This window comes from Mirounga leonina, unplaced genomic scaffold (assembly GCF_011800145.1).
Source record: "Mirounga leonina isolate KUSES-001 unplaced genomic scaffold, KU_Mleo_1.0 Mir_94, whole genome shotgun sequence".
Lineage (NCBI taxonomy): Eukaryota > Metazoa > Chordata > Mammalia > Carnivora > Phocidae > Mirounga > Mirounga leonina.
The window spans coordinates 54,757,562-54,774,440 of record NW_023270855.1 but is presented as its reverse complement, the minus strand read 5'-3'; the positions used below and the strand labels follow the sequence as shown (position 1 = coordinate 54,774,440).

Here is a 16,879-nt window from a genome sequence, read left to right as displayed (position 1 = left end):
AGGCTTGTTTTTTTTTTTTTTTTAAGATTTTATTTATTTATTTGACAGAGAGAGAGACAGCGAGAGAGGGAACACAAGCAGGGGGAGTGGGAGAGGGAGAAGCAGGCTTCCCGCTGAGCAGGGAGCCCGATGTGGGGCTCGATGCCAGGACTCTGGGATCATGACCTGAGCCGAAGGCAGACGCTCAACGACTGAGCCACCCAGGCGCCCTATAACCAACCCTTTTAAAGTGTACAACTCACTTAGGCGATGCGTTTCATGCATTCACCATGCTGTGCAAGCACCACGTCCCTGATAGATTTTTTTTTTATATAGAGAAAGCCACACATATGTGATTTGCGTTTATTATTTTCCGACTGTGCCCATATGGAGTATTGCATTCTTCTTGTTAGTGCTGTCATTCCAAGTAGCATGAGAGATTGTCCCATTACAATTTTTTTTTCATCAGTCCTGGGGATTGGCAGTTTTGTAGGATGAGAGGCTTTTCCATCGTGTTGGACCCACAATGCCTGCATTTTCAGCACAGTCACTGGATGGACTGTTTATATGGCCCCTTAGCCACTGAAATCCACAAGATGGAGCTAGCTATTTCAATATAAATGGGGCTTTAGGCTAAGCAACTGTCTCCTTTTTTTCATTTCACATGGTCTTTTTTTTTTTTTTTTTAAGATTTTATTTGACAGGGAGAGAGCGAGCACAAGCAGGGGGAGCGGCAGGCAGAGGGAGAGAGAGAAGCAGGCTTCCCGCTGGGCAGGGAGCCCGATGCGGGACTCGATTCCAGGACCCCAGGATCATGACCTGAGCTGAAAGGCGACACTTAACGACTGAGCCGCCCAGGTGCCTTCACATGGTCTTTATATGACCCAGCTTTTTAAATTTTGTTTACTCCCAAAGGCTTTTTTTTTTTTTTTTTTTCTTCAAAGTAGGCTCCATGCCCAGCATGAAGCCCACTGTGGTGCTCGAACTCACAACCCTGGATCTGGATCAAGACCTGAGCTGAAACCAAGAGTTCGGAGGCTTAACCGACTGAGCCACCCAGGCGCACCCTGAAGGATTTTTTTTTTTTTTAAGTAAGCTCTACACCCCACGTGGGGCTCACACTCACAACCCTGAGATCAAGAGCCACATACTGTACTGACTGAGCCAGTCAGGTGCCCCATACCCCTTTTAAAAATTAAGGATTTTAAAAAGTTTTTTCAATTGTGGTAAAATATGCACAACATAAAATGTACCATTGTAGTCATTTTAAGTGGCATGAAGCACCCTCATACAGTCCTGCAGCCACCCCCACCCTCCGTCTCCAGAACTTTCCATCTCCCCATACGGAGACTCTGTCCCCACGAAGCACGGACTCCCCACCCCCTGCCCAGCCCCGGCTCCCACCCTCTCCTCTCTGTCTCTGTGGACGGGACTCCTCTGGGGACCTCCTGGGAGTGGGGTCCTGCGGGATGTGTCCTTCTGGGTCTGGCTCCTCTCACTGAGCGCAGTGTCCTCGGGGTCCCTCCGAGTCATGGCAGGGGTCAGAGCCCTTTCTTTTCTAAGGCTGAATAACATTCCACTGGATGGATGGACACCATTCATTCACCTGTCAGTGGACGCTGGGGCTTCCACCTTTTGGGCATTGTGGTTAATTAATGCTGCTAGGAACACAGGTATATAAATATCTCCTTGAGACCCTGATTTCAGTTCTCTGGTGTCCCTTCTTAGAAGGGCACTAATCTCACCCTGGTGACTCCACCCTCAGGACCTCGACTAAACTTCATTACCTCCTAGAGGCCCCACCTCCAAATTCCATCCCATCGTGGGCTAGGGTTTCAACATATGAATTTGGGGGGGACACATCCAGTGCCTAACAGGGGCACAACCAACAGGGGCTGGTGAGGGACTGGATGATGTGGGAGGAGAAGAGTCAAGCATTGTCCTCATTTCCAGCTTGAACACGTGGGCTGACCCTGGGGCCATTTACATCGTAGGGACGAAGCGGGCAGCAGAAGGAAATACAGAACTCTCTTTGCACGTGGGAAACTCAGAGGTGCCACAGAGGAGCCCAGCGGCTAGCGAAACATAAGGAGCCGGTGGAGGACAAGTGAGGGCTGGCATGGCTTTGAGAACCAGCTCTGTTGGCATTCTGACTTAAGGATGTGTCTGCCAAGGAAGCCAAGGGAAGGACCAGAGCAGCTGGAGGAGTGTGCTGGGGGGGGCCGGGGGCTGGAAAAGAGGTGCTTTTGGGGCACTGTGTAGATCCACCATGCAGGGAGCTGCTGACAAATGGGAGGGCCTGTTGCTGTTAACACCAGGGAAGCTGAGATCCAAGGGGTGCTTGGTGCCAGAGCACAGCTGAAATCAGGTGTCCGCCTTCACTCTGTCCCTGGACCTGCAGAGGGGGCAGGGCTTGGGGATGGGCAACATACACCCAGGTGGCCATCCACACCGTGGACATTGCTTCTGCATCTGTGTTCTGTTTTTAATTCTGAGAACTTTCAAGCTCAGAAAAGCCGAAAGGGCAGTAAGACGGATAACTAGCCACTACCGAGTGCTGCCAAACCATCCACCCCCAACTCAACAGGATTGTTTGTCGAGGTTCTGCACCTTAGACCCAAGGCATGGGCCGGGGCGCCCCTGCAGGGGCATTCAGCTGGCAGGTGCAAGAAGGTTCTCTCCTGTGTGGGGCTTCTGTTAGCCAGGAGCTGAGTTGTCCATGTGCTTTTTCTCTCCCCAGCAGGGCAGCCCGGGCTCCCTTACAGCATGGCCTTGGGGCCTGGAGAGCGGCTTCCTTTTAAAGTCACGTGACTGCGCTCCCCTGGGAGGGTGCTCTGGGGTTGTTCAGCCGCTGCCCCACTGACAGGTGTGGGCCATTTCCAGTCTCTCACTTCCATCCACCCGCATGGGTCCCTTGTCCTGTGGAGCTGCCTGCAGGCAGGGTAGGGCTGGCTGGGTTACAGGCTACAGGCATGTGCAGTTTGGGCGGATGCCACGAAGGTCCCCTCCGCGGGCTGGTGCCACGTGCCTCCCACCCCGCGCCTGTCCCCACAGCACACCAGCTAGGTGTACCACCCCCAGGACGAACTCGTCCATTTCCGTGCGCCTGACTTCCCCTATGGGCTGGGCTTCGTGTCTTTTCCTGTTTGAGGGCCACTTTCACTTCTTTTCCTCGTTGTCAAGAGCTCTTTATAGAGCCAAGAGGTTAACTAACTCTCAGTTGCAATACAGTTTGCAAATGCCTCTCTCAGTTTGTCTTCGATGTCTCTTGGGTTTTTGCTCATGCCATGCAAGAGGAGCCCTTCAGTGTTTTATATCGCTGGGCTCACCATCATTTTAACTTTCTGGCTTTTCCATTTTCTGTCTCTTCTTTTGTTTATAAGCCCAGCCCCCCTCCCTTCTGGGCCCACCAGCAAATAGTGCAGAAGAGCAAAGTTTCCCACTCAGGGAGGCAGCATGATGTTACCAGTTAAGAGCAAGCAGTTGAGTCACGGATGAAATCCTGGGACCCAGGGACGGGGAGGAGAAGCTGCTGCCACCACCTGACCACTTCTTGACGCCACGACCGTGCTGGGCGGCAGCACCAGTGAGAAGCCCCAGGAAGGTGGCTCTGTCTCTTTTCTGCCTTCGGATTTCCCAGGTGTATCAGTTAGCTAGGGCTGCTTTAACAAAAACGCCACACACCGGGCAGATTCGACACCAGAGATGGATCCTTTCCCGCTTCTGGAGGCCAGAAGTCTGAAATCAAGGTGTTGGCAAGGTCGGTTCCTTCTGAGAGTGAGCAAGAATCTGTTCCAGGCTCTCCTAGCTTCTGGTGGTTTGCTGGTCATCTTTGGTGTTCTTTGGCTTGTAGACATACGCCCCAATTTCTGCCTCTGTCTACACGTGATGTTTTCCCTGGGCACGTCTGGGTCCAAATTTCCCCTTTCTTTTTTTTTTTTTTTTAAAGATGTTTTATTTATTCATTTGAAAGAGAGAGAATGAGAGACAGAGAGCATGAGAGGGAGGAGGGTCAGAGGGAGAAGCAGACTCCCCGCCGAGCAGGGAGCCCGACACGGGACTCGATCCCGGGACTCCAGGATCATGACCCGAGCCGAAGGCAGTCACCCAACCAACTGAGCCACCCAGGCGCCCCCAAATTTCCCCTTTCTATAAGGACACGAGACATACTGGATCAAGGCCCACCCTAACAAGGACCTCATTTTAACTGGATCACCTGAAAAAGACCCTATCTCTGAATAAGGTCACATTCTGAGGCCCTGGGGGTTAGGACTCCAGCATATGACTGGCAGTGGGCTCGGTGGGGGGGATGCCTCAGCCCATAACACCAAGAGTACTCGAAACTGGCAGTATTCATTCACACCCGGACTCAGGGCTGTAAGGGATTCTGGCGAGCAGAGCGGCTAAGCCTGCAGCCCCCAGAGCATGGGAAGGCCCGGACACAGGAGGGCAGGATAAAGGCTGAGCAGCCACCCACGGTGTCCCCCACGAAGGTCATGAACCACCTGCCCACCAGGCACTTGGCCCTGGACTCGCCCCTGTGGGTGTTTGGTGAGAAGTGTTGCGGGTGGGGCCCTGCATGCAGTGGGGGTGCATCTGTGGGCACTGGCACGGCCCTCCCCAGCCTCCGGAGCCAGTGGGCATGCCTCTGTCCTTCTCCCCAGAACTACATGAGCTGCCATGACCCAGACAACGATGCCCCGTTGAGATGGCCAAATGTCCCGTATCAGATCTTGGGAGGCCCGACGGCAAACAAGGTTATTTTTGACCAAAGGAATGGAATCTACATCTTCTACATTTCTATCGTGGATCCGTACTACAGGTGAGCAGGGGTGAATCGCCCTGTGCCAGGGGCCTCTGGGGGGATGGCTGGCTCTCCTGGGGCGGGTCACACACATGCGAGGGACCCACTTTTCTCCCTCCCCTTGGCGGGTCCTGGATAAACATCAGTGTTCCCAGCAGCCCAGACTGTCCCTGGGAAGAGTGATATTTTAAGTTCTAGATGATATTTGTTCACTACTAAATAAGTCTTATTCAGAGCCCATGCTGGGTGCTGGGGGAAGAGCAATGGCTGGCAGCCACGTCCCTCGCAAGCCCCACCTCATCGGTGGCGTGCATGAGCTGACTCTTAGATCTCCAGGGATCTTGCAAGCCAACTGTCTTTCCCTTGGTGGCCTGAAATCAGCCACGGCAGGAGAATTTACACCATGGGACTCAGCACACCCTACAAATTTCAGCCTTTCCCCCTTAGAGCTTGTTGTTGAATATTTTCCACCCACGTGTGCAAAGAGGTTTCTAGGCGTGCTGGCCTAGATTACCAACGTCTCCCACTGGAAGGGGGCATATGGGACAATATCCTTCCCCCCCATCATCTATCCCCTCTAGACAGATACAAAGTCCACCCCCAAAGCACATGGAGACCCTGCCTTCCCTTGAGACCCCACACCCTGACCTCGTGGAGCCAACTCTGGGATGGCCATGGGCGGAAGACATGGGGTGGCATATCCAGAGGAGAGGACTACCTTTGGTCCTATCAGCTCCTCTCTCCGCACCATGCTTCCAGCGAGTTCTCCTATACCCTGGGTCCCCTCTCCTGGGATGCCCTTCCCTTCTGGCCTGCTCCACCCTGCCGCCCGTTGCCTGCCTCGTGGATGCCCGCGGCCCCATCATGCCCGCCCTCTGCTTCCACTTGGCAATGGGATGGTTTGTTTGCCTCTCTAGACTGAGCCTGGGCTATGGAGTCAGGGAGACTGCTGGTCCCTGGAGGAGGAGGGTACCACAGGGAACCTGGGGGGGAAACAGGACAGTTGCCAGCAGACGGAGGACAGCAGACTCAGACTGGAGAAGAGTTGAAATGGACAGAAATGGAACTCGGTGTCCCAACTGACCACCGGGGGCCCCGCGCTCCTATCTGTGGGTTTTAACACATTTACTGGGGTGAAGGGCAGGGCCCCAGGGGCAGCACCCCATGGCCTCTCTCCAACCGCCCCTTGCAGCTACTGTCACTTGGAGACCACCTTCAGCGTCTACGTGTACGGGGCCTTCCCCCTGTCCACCATCCCGGCGGCAGTCACGATCATCCCGCTCACGGTGGCCATGCTGCTGTCCGTGTGGTTGGCCTACGCCATCCCCAAACTGCTGCACACGGAGAAGGGCCTCAGGTTCAAGGGCTTCTGGATTCATCTGTGCGGGAGGTGCCGAAAGGCTTGTGCGTGTTTCCGAGGCAGGTGCTGAGCGCGCCGGGGGAGCCCAGCGTGGTCTTAAAGCGTTCTATTAAAACCGCCGGCGGTGGTGTGCGTGCGGCGTGTTCTGAGCGTGTTCTGAGCGTGTTCTGGCCCCCTTCCACCCGCCTCCGCCGCTTCCCGCGGCATCCTCATGTCGCAGCTCCTCTGCGACAGGAGCGGGGCAGCCCGGGTCCTCAACAGGACGCCGGTGACGTGAAGGAGCCGGGCACCCGGCGGAGTAAGAGGTGACCCTCTGAAAGGCCTAAGACACAGCCACGTGTCCCATTAGAGAAGTGGGGGGGGAGTCTGCGGAGGCAGCGACCAGTGGGATTCCATTCCTGGGGTATAAACCCTCACGTGTATACAAACACGTACGTGCGCGTTCTGCTACGTACACGGAGAAACGTCTGGAAGCGTCGATTTCACGTGTACACACACATGTATATACATGTGGATGCATGCACACACATGCACGGGGTGTGTTTTGTGTACATATACACGCGTGTGCATGCACGCCTGTGCATCCACACCTATGACGCGAACACGTGAGCAGCTGAGTACGCGTGTACATTTAGATACGCACACCTACGCACACACATGTAGCTAGTGTGTATACAGGTGCGCATACATGTGTCTACACGTGTGCACGCACAGGTATGTGCACGTCTATACAACGTACACGGCTTTGTGTATTCTCCCTAGCCGGCCAGTGGGGGTCCCTCTCCACCCACCACCTCACTCTAACTCCCGGGTGGCATGGGACGGCCACCTCATCTGAAGGGAGAACTTGGGTGGCCCCGTGAGTTTCCTGACTGTTAGGTTAAAAAAGTACATTCCACGGTCCGCTTCATGGTCCAGTCCCATCTCGGTCCTGTCGTGGAAAGCCTCGACCCGCAGACGGAGCAGGGAGCCGTTACCCCGCCCTCCCGGGCGAGCGTGTCCCCAGCCACCCTCCACATTAGGCTGACAGCTAACATTCGCATTGACCTTCAAGGAAACCAAGCCCATCCTCCGACGTCCTGGGCCAGGGCCTTCCCTTCGCCAAGTGCACTTGGCTTTAGTCTCAAAAACACCCCAAACGTGGCTGCGGGGAGAGGGGGCTCAGCAGGAAGTGGAGGGCAGTGGGGGGCCAGGCGGGGCAGGCACAGACTTTGGAAACTCTGGAAGGAGGGTGCAGGGAGGTGAGCCCAGCAGGCTCCCGGCGCGGTGCGTGGCAGACGGGAGGTGCCGGGTTCCAGCTACTGACGCTGCCTCCCCACACCCAGCCACCCCCAGGGCCACCCCCGGGGCCACCCGACCTTGAAGGCCCTGGAGACCCAGCCCAGGGCCTGGGGCAGGAGGGCCCCTTGGTCCTCTGCAGGGGGAGAGAAGCAGGTTGGGGGGGCGAGGGTAGGCCTCATCTCTGGGCCATTTCCTGCCCCTCTCTGGGCAACCCTCTCCCCGCCAAACACCTGGGCAAAAGATCCTCACAGCGCAGTCTGGACAGCGTCTCCCCACCTTCCAAAAGCCGCCCCCCGCCCCCCTGGCCTCTCTGTTGGCTGACCGATTTTCCGGGGCTTGGAGGAGGGATTTAGAATTCCCTGTGACTGTAGGGCTCACCGGCTCAGCTTTGGAAGCCCAGTACCCGGGAGGTGCTGAGGGCCTGCCGGGCCTTCCCATGTGACCCCGGGCCCGCTGCAACAGGGCGGAGGAGGGGACTGTCCTCCATGTCCAGCCTCAGCTCGCTGTCCCCGGGCCCTGTGATGCCACCAAGCTGTGACAGCAAGCCGAGAGATCAAATCCATTTTAATGGGGGGTGGCTCCCAGGTCCTGCCTGGGCCCCGAGGGGGCGGCGCTGGCCGGGCCCGCAGCCTGCTTGCCCTTGCCTCCCTGCCTGCCCTTCTTGGCGGACGAGGTGCCGGCCTTCCTCTTGCCGGGAAGCTCAGGCCGCACCGCGGGGGCCACGGTGTTGGCGGCTGGGGGCCCCGGGCCGGGCGGCGGCTCCTCATCCAGGGCCTTGAAGTTGAAAAAGTAGTCCACGTTGGACACGGTGTCCAGAATCTCGGGCACACTGTAGTCAAAGGACAGCAGCTCGTCCGGCAGGTGCAGCGAGCGGATGTCGCTGGACGAGTCGTCCCTGCCGCCCCGGCTGTCCGGCAGGGCGGGCCCAGGGGCCGTGCGCGGGGACCCGTCGGGCTCAGCGCTGCTGCCCGGCAAGCAGTCGAAGAGCTTCATTGCGTCTTCCAGAAGCACCTTCTCAGGTAGCACGAAGGCCTTGGCTGCCTCGGGGGTCCTGGCCTCGCCCGCCCCCAGTGGGGCTGCCTCTGCCTCGGCCGCCTTGGGCTCCCCGGGGCCCGGCGGGTACAGCAGGGCTGGCCCGGCCCCACCACCCTGCAGCTCCTTGGAGGGGAAGGCCAGGGGCTCGCTGGGCCCATGGAATTGACTGAGGTGGCCCTTGAGGTGGCTGTAGGCGCCGGGGGGCAGCGCGGCCTCAGTGGGGAGCGTGATGAGCACGGGAGGCAGCTTGTTCTCCTTGGGGACAGGTGGCGGTGCGGGCGGCGGTGGGGCTGGCCCCAGGCCTTCCTTGAGCAGGGGCGGAGGCAGCTCCATATAGGCAGGGGGCCCCCCATCCCCTACAAACCCCAGAGCCTCTGGCCCAGGCCCCTCGGGTGGGAAGTAGGGCATGAGGTACTGGGGACCCCCAGGCAGCGGCTGGTAGTGTGGGTACGGCGGGGGCGGTGGGGCCGGCACCGGGGCCTTGAGGTAGTGCTGGGGCTCTAGGAGGTAGGTGCCTGGCGAGGCGGGGCCCCCAGCCGGGCCCCCGGGGGGTCCCCCACCGCCCACTGCCGTCAGCTTGTACAGGGACGACTGGCCGAAGTCGGTGGTGGCCCACTCGATTCGGTAGATGCGGGGGTCAAAGAAGCACCCACAGGGTGCCATCTGGAAACCTGCAGGCCAGGGAGGGGCAGCCCTGAGAGGAGCTCTGGGAACCACTTGGGGGAAGGAGTATAGGGTGGAGGGGGTGAGGGGCACAGCCCAAACCTCGGGGACCCATCTGTGGGATAGGGGATAGAGGCCTGGCGTAGGAGTCCATCTGAGGAATGGGGACGAGGTCCTGCCTTTGGGGTCCCATCTGGGAGTCAGGAGCCCTGGGCATCATTTTGGGGACCTGTCTGGGGAATGGGGTGCACAGGCTTTGCCCTTGAAGGCCTACTTGAGGGACCAGATACATAGGCCTTACGTTTTGGGGGCCACCTAGGGCCAGGGGCATGGGCAGGATAGGCCCAGACCCCTCCAGCCCACCCCCGAGTCCTCATCAAGGTTTGGGGGAGGGGCTGGTACCTGCCGGAGGGGCTGGAAACACCTCTTTCTCCGGGTTTGGGGGCTGATACAGGTTGGAGGAACCTGTGGACGAAAGCACTCCTGAGCCCTGGTCCCTCACCCCTCAGGCACCCCCACTCACCCTCACACCCAACACCCTCCGACTCGTACCCACAGCAGGAAGAGGCTCCGTGCAGGTGGGAGCAGGCTGGCTGCCTGGCCCCTCAGTGCCATCCAGGCCCCGGGGGCTGAAGCCTTCTTGGGGAGCCGTAGGCGCATAGAAGGGTTTGGGGTGCTGCATGGGGAAGCAGGGCGCCCGGCCTGGGCAGGCCAGGAGGGCAGCAGGTGGGGGCCCGGTGGCCCACCCGGAGAACAGGCTCAGAGTCCTGCAGAGTTCTGTTTGCCTGGTTACTCCGGGCGGCAGGTTCCAGGCTGCGGCCCGCCCACTGGTCAGGATTCCGGTATCAGGGGGTGGGGGGTGGGGGGTGGGCAGAGGGCAGATGGAGAAACCAAGGCAGCCAGAGACAGGCCTCGCAAAGGGTGGGGCAGACCCTTTGCCAGCCGTGCCCTGGGCAGCTCTAGGGCTCCTTCCTCCAGGCAGCCTGCCCGGATCCACACCCACGAGGGCCGAGGCCCCTGCCTCACAAGCCCTAGCGGTTTCTTTGTGGGTAAAGCCTCCCTGGGCAGCCGTGGTGGCAGCACAGGGCTTGGCCCATGGGGGTGGCTGGGAGATCGTCAATGAGAAAGGGAAAGTAACTGCTGGGGACAGGTCAGCCCGGCGTCGAGACAAAGCTCCCCAGAGCGGGACGGGGAAGCTTCGGGGTCACAGAAAGGCCTGGGTTTTAAAAGAATAAAATTTATTGTCTTCTCGCGCAGCAGGAGGCCCCGCTGGGCCCTCAGACACCCCGTCCCCACCCGCGGCTACTTGTACGCATTGGCCTTATGCTTCGGCAGAAAGACGAAATTGGGTGGCACGGGTCCCAGCAGCATCTCACTGTGAAGAGGGCACAGGGTGGGGTCAGGCCTGCGGCCCACGGGCCCCTCGGCCTCCCACAGCCCGGCGCCTCGGTCTCCTGGCACCTGATCCGGATCCAGTCGGCCGCCTTCTGGCTGGCCATGAGCGTCTCCAGGTAGTCGCGGCCCAGGTAGTAGGGCGGCCGCTCGTTGATCCTCTGTGGGAGCCGCTCCAGGAGGCCCACGGGCACGTACCTGCGGGCGGCGGGCGCGGGGTGAGGCCCGGCCGTCCCCACACACGGCCCCCCAGCCCCTGGCCCCAGCACCCACCTGCACAGGAAGGACAGCCACTCGAGGAGGAAGCGGCGGGTCTTCTCCACGCCCTGCGTGTCCGAGCCCCAGTGCTCCAGGCCGTAACGGGTGAAGTCCTGTAGGATGGCCATGCGCTCGGACGACGAGATGTCCCAGTGCCGCTGCTCCTTGATCTCCGTGAACAGCCATGGTTTCAGCAGGGCACCGCTGCGGGGGGGCGGGGGGCGGGAGGGGCTCGGTGGCTGGCGGCTGGAGCCCTGGTCCCTGCCTCCCCGCCGGGCTCAGCCAACCTTCAAAGCCCAAGAGGTCCAACCCTCAAGCGCACAGAGGCCCGCTCCCCGCCTCCTCCCCAGCAGCTGCGTCCCCCCTCTCTGCCCCTTGTCCTGGAAGAGCCGCCTGCCGGGAACACCGAGCAGGGAGGGGGGCAGGGAGGGGGTGTGGCTCCGGCCGGCTCTTTGTAGCCCCCCAAACCCAGACCACACTTACCGGGCGATCATCACCCCCGCGACGCCAGTCTGCATGGCGCGGTTGGCATCCTCGTACGACAAGACGTCCCCGTTTCCTGAGGAACAGAGGCTGGGGGGTCTCAGGGAGCTGGGGGCAGGCGGGAGCTCGAGGGGAGGGCCCGCCACCCAGTGACGTCCCGGGGGCAGGGCAGGGTCCCGGGGGGGGGGGCGGCAGGGGACCCACCGAACAGGGGCATGGGGCTGGCCGCCGCCACACACTGCGCGATGTACTCCCAGTCAGCCAGCCTGGTATAGCGTTGCTCCCGGGAGCGGCCATGGAGCTGCAGGAGAAGCCACGCGCCGGAAGGGAGAGACGGGCCGGGAGGCGGAGGACCAGACCCAGAAAAAAGACCCAGAGAGATCAAGAGGAACAGGCTGAGAGAGAGAGACAGAGAGACGAAGAGACAGACGGAGGCAGAGACGGAGGGAGAGCCAGAGAGCAGGAGGAAGGAGCAGGGAGAGAGAGACCATTAGGAAGGGCTGCCGAGCGCTCCTGAGGCCCCCACGCCCTCCGTGCCCCGAGACCCACCGTGACCAGGGCTGCACCCCAGTCCCGCAGCTCGGGGAGCAAGCGGTGTGCCAGGTTCACACGCTCCTGGACGCCCGTGCGGATCTTCACCGTCAGTGGCACGTCCAGCACCTGCGGCGACGGCAGTGGTCAGCGGGACCCGGGGTCAGGCCGGGAGGAGGCGGGGGCGGCCGAGGGCGTACCTGGTTCATGCCGCGGACGATCTGCTGGAACTTGGCTGCGCGGTTCATGAGGGCACAGCCCCCGCCCTGGCAGAAACAGGGGGCTGGAGCAAGGGAGGCGGGACACAAGCTGGGCCTGACAGCCTTCTCTGCCTTCGCCGTCCAAACGGGGAAACCAAGGCACAGTGGCCCCCACGGGTCCCCAGGGACTCAGGCGGGAGCAAGGCCAGGTCCCGGGCTCCCGCCCACCCACACCGTGGAGGTCCAGGGCCACGCGGCTGCTACCTTCTTGTACACAAGGTCGATGGGGCACCCGACGTTGATGTCCACGAAATCCACCTCGATGGTGCGGTTGAGCAGCTCGGCACACTTGGTCATGGTGTCAGGGAAGGCGCCCTCAAGCTGTGGCCGGGGGCCGAGCAGGGAGTGAGGGGCTGGTCCAGGCTGTCCCTGCCCACTATGGGGATGGAGCCGGTGGCCTTGTTTCCCCGAAGTGGCCCTGCGCCAAGGCCCCCGGCCCTCACAGGGGCATCGGGTCAGCCCTTGGGCCCATGGCTGAGGCAAGAGGGATCTGGGAATGACTGAGTCAGGCCTGGGGTCAGGGAGATCCGACCCCGAACCTGTCCCAAAGCTAGGCAGCCCAGAGCCCCTCCGCACTTCCCGCCTCCCTTCCTCGGGGCCGCACCAACCTGGACGCCGAAGATATCCTCGCACGGATGGCGTCTGAGCAGAGCCCACTCGGACGTCTGGCCCTGCAGCAGGTTGGTGCACACAGCCATCTCCCCGCATGTCACGTCAGCCCCGAAGCGCTTACAGATCCGCCGGAAGGGCAGGTTCCCGCACTGAGGGCAGCGGGGGACACGGGCACACGTGAGGGGCGGCAGGCAGGGACCCCGGCCGCCTCTCGCAGCCCCAGGACCCACGAGGCAGGGGCAGACACCGGGCAGCGCCGGGCCGACGTACCGTGGTGAGGGGCGCCAGGTACAGCTTGCCGCTGATGTCCAGCTGCAGGGAAATAAAACCCGGGGAAGCTGGCCGGGCCTCTGGGGCTCCCCTGCTTCCCCCCACCCCCCGCCAACCTCCGGGCCTCTGCACAAGTCAATGGATCCTGTGGGAGGACTGTTCTGTCCTCCGTGTTCTCCTCTGCTGCAAAGCTTCTGCCCAACCATCAAAACCGCACTCGACGCCCCTTCTGCCCCTTCTCCCAAGAAGCCTTTCCCTCCCTCCCTCCGCCCCAGCCCTGACTCTCTGGGGCTGGGGCTGTGCGTTGGGCTCTTTCTGCCCCCACACTACCAGTGCCCTCAGCAGGAAGCCCCGTCCACAAACCTTCCTCTTCTCACAAGGCCGCAGCCTGACTATATCCTCGTCCGTCAGGGGCCCACAGGTCCGCACCGAGCCACTGGCGAGGGCTTCAGCGCCTGGCTCTGGGACGGCCTGCTGGGTGTCACCGCTGTCCTGCCCGGGGGCACCTTCGGCCCCCGAGACCTCAGGGACCGTGGCCTCAGGGGAGGGGCCCGGCACGTGGCCCTTACTTAGCTGGCGGAGGGCCTGCTCGGCACGCTCGAAGCGGACCTTGCGCTTTCGCAGCTGCTGCTGCAGGGCCTTGTCCAGGCCGTTGCGGACCGGTGGGGCCTGGACCCGCTCTTCCTGCACCAGGTTCTGGCCTTCGGGTCCCAGATGGGCCCCGGCGAAGCGGCAGGTCACACCATAGGGGCACCTGCCAAAGGTCTCGAAAAGCACACAACGGGGGCCCAGGTCCGACGGCTTGGTCTCCAGGTAGAGGCCCACATCATGCAGGAAGCGGCAGCGGTCGCCAAAGAAACACTTCGCAGCTGAATCCTGAATGGGAACCAAGAAGCCATGAGGGAGGATCCGGGGGAGGCTGGGCCAACCAGGCAGCCTGGGTGTGAGCCTCAACCCCCTCCCCTCCTGCTGCGTGTTCTGGGGAAAGTCAGGAACCCATCAAGCCTGAGTTTCTTCATCAGGAAGATGAGGACAATAACACGTCAGAACTTCCTGAGGATTGAACGGGGGAGCAGAGAGACTCAGGCCGAAGGTCTCTAGGACTTTCAAGCAACAATTACACTCACCTGGACCAGGGAGGGGCAGAGCCTATTTTTGTCATAGTGGGTGGGTTTCATGTGGGGCCGGCCCTTGTTCTGGCCCCGGGCTCTCTTCTGAGCCTGCGGCTGCTCCCCGGCCTCAGCCACCTCCCCCGTCTGCCCATCTTCCAGTCGGATGCGCTTGGCCTCGGGTTCAGCCAGGTCATTGCTACCGGGATCGCCCGCCTTGATTTCCTGGCTGGGCTTCTCCTGCCCTTTGGCTTCCAGGAATTCGTGGAACTGCTCCTTAGTGGTGAGGTACCTGCCAGCAGAGAGGCAGTGGGGAAAGGGCTTGTGGAGGGGTCCTTTCTCCAGCTCGGATGCAGTGGACGCTGGGGAAAGGGACTGAGAACACCTGTCCCTGCTTAGGTGCCTCTGCTGATGGGAACTGCATTACTTAGAACCAGCCAGCTGCCAGTCAGGGCGCACCTCGAGGCCACAGGCAGAGCCCAGATTTTGTCCCCGGGTCCCACTGCCCAGAGTATTGAGCCAGACTACAAACAGGCATAAACATCTCCGGCCACATTCGGCTAGAGAAAACTACATGTCCCCGCATGCCTTGCAATGGGGCCACAGTCGCCACATTCCCCAGCAAGCCCCACGGCCCTCGCTTCAGACACAAGTCCCTGCCCGTAGCTAAGGCTGGCTGCAGGTGCACAAGCGTTACTCCCGCCCTACGCCCGGACTACAGTCCCCAGCATGCACTGCGGCCCCAGCCTCCAACCCTGCCCAGCCCTGCAAGGACCGCGGTGTCCTTCGCACACGTGACAACCCCCAACGTGCGCTGCCCGCTCCGACCCTGCGGGTGCAGGAACCGCCCAGACTGAAGAGCCTGCGAGCTTCCCGCCCGGGCCGCTGCCCCGTCACCCGGCATGCACCTCTTGTAGGCGCCGGGAAGGCCTCGTGAGGGTTTCTCCCTGCCCCGGCGACTCACTGAGGTTTAATGGGAGCCACCCCCCGTTCCGGAGCGCCGGCTCCTGAATCGCCGCCGCCACCGCTCTCTGCTGGGGCCTCCGCCGCTCCCTCCGCCATCGGCCCCCCTCACGCCGGCTTTGGAGTGCGGCGGGAAGGCCTTCCGGGTCGCGAGTGCGTCTTCCCGTCGTGCTGGGGAAATGCGCATGCCCGGGGCGTTCCAAGTGACGCCATTGTTCGCGAGTCGACGTAAGGGGGCGGAGCCTGAGTGGGGTGGAGCCTCGGGTCGCACTTAGGGTAGTACCGCTGAGCTGCAGTGCTTGCTCAGTGGTTCTCCCGACGGGCCGTAGTCCACCCACAAGGGTATTCGAAAAACTTTAAAACTGGGGCTTAAAAAAAAACAAACTCCGCGGCTTTTATGCAGGACATTATCGACAGGTAATTAGTTGAGTGCCTGCGTGCCAGAGGCCGTCCTAGATGCCAGACAGGCAGCAGCGACTACAACCGGCGAATCCCGACCCTTGAAAGCTCCCGGGGGAGCGGTCTGGCCTCCAGCGCTGGCCTCGGCTGCCCTCTGTAGGACAGTCTGGGGATAAGACGGTGGCCTTGCGGCGTCCAGTCCTGGCGAGACTTCTTGCCCAGCTGTGCCTGCCCGCCTCCGGGGACCGAGCTCACTCCTCCCTCCTAAGATGCCCGTCCCATTGCCCTCTGAGGTTCTACCAGGAGTCTACCCCCACCGTCCCCACAGGCACCCCAGGCCACTCCAGAGAGGCAGTTGGATAGATGGGGAAACTGAGGCCCACAGAGAGCTGTCGGAACATAGCCTCCCCTCTCTGGGCCTCCAAGGGCTCCCTGGCTCTGGCTTGCCATGGCCTGCGCTTTCTGTGAAGGCAATCAAGGAGGGCCTCCTGTAAGCGGGGGGAGGGAGAGAGAGGGGACTTTGGACTGGCCATTGACAACAATATTAATATTAATGCCGTAATATTAATATTAATGACGTAACATTAACTGGTAATTATAGTGGTGTAGTATTAATCGTATACCAGTGGCTACACAGTTATTGAGCGCTCATTTTGTCTAAGCCCTTTTCTTGCATTTAACTCACTTATTCTACTCTCTGACTTTGTGCAGAGGGAACAGGCATTCATCCTAAATCCACCTGAATCCGTGGGTCCCAGAGATCCCTGGCCCAGGGACTGCCCCACCGTCCTGAGCCAGAAACCAGGGCATCAGCCTCCCCTCTGCCTCTCCCCCCACAGCCTGTGGGTTCCTGTGTCCTGCCCACTTGCCCTCCAGAGTCTCTCTCTAGTCCATCCCCTCTCCCATCACCCCCCCCCCCCCGCCACACACACACTTCTGGGCCTCAATCTTCCAACCTGCCCCCAAAACCCAGCCTCCCAGGCACGAATCTGAGCATGGCTTTCCCCTGCTCCCAATCCTTCCGTGTCTCCCTACTGCCCCAGCCCTGTATCACGGCCCCCAAGTTCCTACAGGACCCATCCCCTGCTGCCTTCCCCAGTTTCATTCCTCATTATCCCCTCACTCCCTAAACTCAAGCACCAGGTTCATTCCAGACCTCCCATGAGCCAGTTGTACCTCTCAGCCTTTGCATGTGCTGTTCCCTCTTGCAAGAAGTCTATTCCCTGCTCCCAATCACCTTGTTCATTCCACTCACCCTCTAGTTCTCTCCTCTTCCCCCTCCTCCTCCTTCTCCCCCTCCTCTTCCTCTTCCCCCTTCTCTTCCTCCTCCCCCTCCTCTTCCTCCTCCCCCTTCTTTTCCTCCTCCCCTCTTCTCTTCCTCCTCCCCCTTCTCTTCCTCCTCCCCCTCCCCCTCCTCTTCCTCCTCCCCCCTCCTCTTCCTCCTCCCCCTCCTCTTCCTCCTCCTCCCCCTCCTCTTCCT

General features: G+C 60.8%; 3 protein-coding genes across 3 annotated transcripts in view; 1 reads left to right on the top strand and 2 right to left on the bottom strand.

The window, feature by feature from the left end:
- The window catches only part of CATSPERD (cation channel sperm associated auxiliary subunit delta), a 31,206-nt gene extending 24,754 nt beyond the window's left edge, over window positions 1-6,452 (top strand). The window contains exons 14-16 of the mRNA XM_034997584.1: window positions 4,644-4,801; window positions 5,976-6,187; window positions 6,364-6,452. Coding sequence (XP_034853475.1) covers window positions 4,644-4,801; window positions 5,976-6,187; window positions 6,364-6,452 — 459 coding nt within the window. The remainder of the gene's footprint in view (window positions 1-4,643; window positions 4,802-5,975; window positions 6,188-6,363) is intronic.
- Window positions 6,453-7,977: 1,525 nt separating this feature from the next.
- On the bottom strand, window positions 7,978-10,132 carry PRR22 (proline rich 22). The gene is made up of 3 exons (XM_034997119.1): window positions 9,675-10,132; window positions 9,525-9,587; window positions 7,978-9,130 (listed from the first exon to the last, which is right to left on the bottom strand). The coding sequence occupies exons 1-3, from the start codon at window positions 9,802-9,804 to the stop codon at window positions 7,989-7,991; spliced, it is 1,335 nt and encodes a 444-aa protein (XP_034853010.1). The 5' UTR covers window positions 9,805-10,132; the 3' UTR covers window positions 7,978-7,988.
- Window positions 10,133-10,351: 219 nt separating this feature from the next.
- DUS3L (dihydrouridine synthase 3 like) lies at window positions 10,352-15,385 on the bottom strand. Its single transcript, XM_034997118.1, has 13 exons — window positions 15,002-15,385; window positions 14,056-14,329; window positions 13,292-13,804; window positions 12,929-12,970; window positions 12,655-12,807; window positions 12,251-12,367; window positions 11,987-12,052; window positions 11,805-11,915; window positions 11,460-11,556; window positions 11,256-11,331; window positions 10,788-10,976; window positions 10,584-10,712; window positions 10,352-10,497 (listed from the first exon to the last, which is right to left on the bottom strand). Exons 1-13 carry the CDS (start codon window positions 15,097-15,099, stop codon window positions 10,425-10,427), a joined length of 1,938 nt encoding a protein of 645 aa, XP_034853009.1. The 5' UTR covers window positions 15,100-15,385; the 3' UTR covers window positions 10,352-10,424.
- Window positions 15,386-16,879: the final 1,494 nt, after the last annotated feature.

Excerpts from the sequence above, each read along its gene's own strand:
- PRR22 (XM_034997119.1), bottom strand. The coding sequence starts at position 9,804 with ATGCAGCACCCCAAACCCTTCTATGCGCCTACGGCTCCCCAAGAAGGC. Across the intron at positions 9,588-9,674 it reads GGAGCCTCTTCCTGCTGTGG|GTTCCTCCAACCTGTATCAG; the intron begins GTACGAGTCGGA and ends TTTCGTCCACAG. Across the intron at positions 9,131-9,524 it reads GTTTCCAGCCCCTCCGGCAG|GTTTCCAGATGGCACCCTGT; the intron begins GTACCAGCCCCT and ends CCTGGCCTGCAG.
- DUS3L (XM_034997118.1), bottom strand. The coding sequence starts at position 15,099 with ATGGCGGAGGGAGCGGCGGAGGCCCCAGCAGAGAGCGGTGGCGGCGGC. Across the intron at positions 12,053-12,250 it reads TCGACCTTGTGTACAAGAAG|GGCGGGGGCTGTGCCCTCAT; the intron begins GTAGCAGCCGCG and ends TGTTTCTGCCAG. Across the intron at positions 11,332-11,459 it reads CAGCCCCATGCCCCTGTTCG|GAAACGGGGACGTCTTGTCG; the intron begins GTGGGTCCCCTG and ends TCTGTTCCTCAG.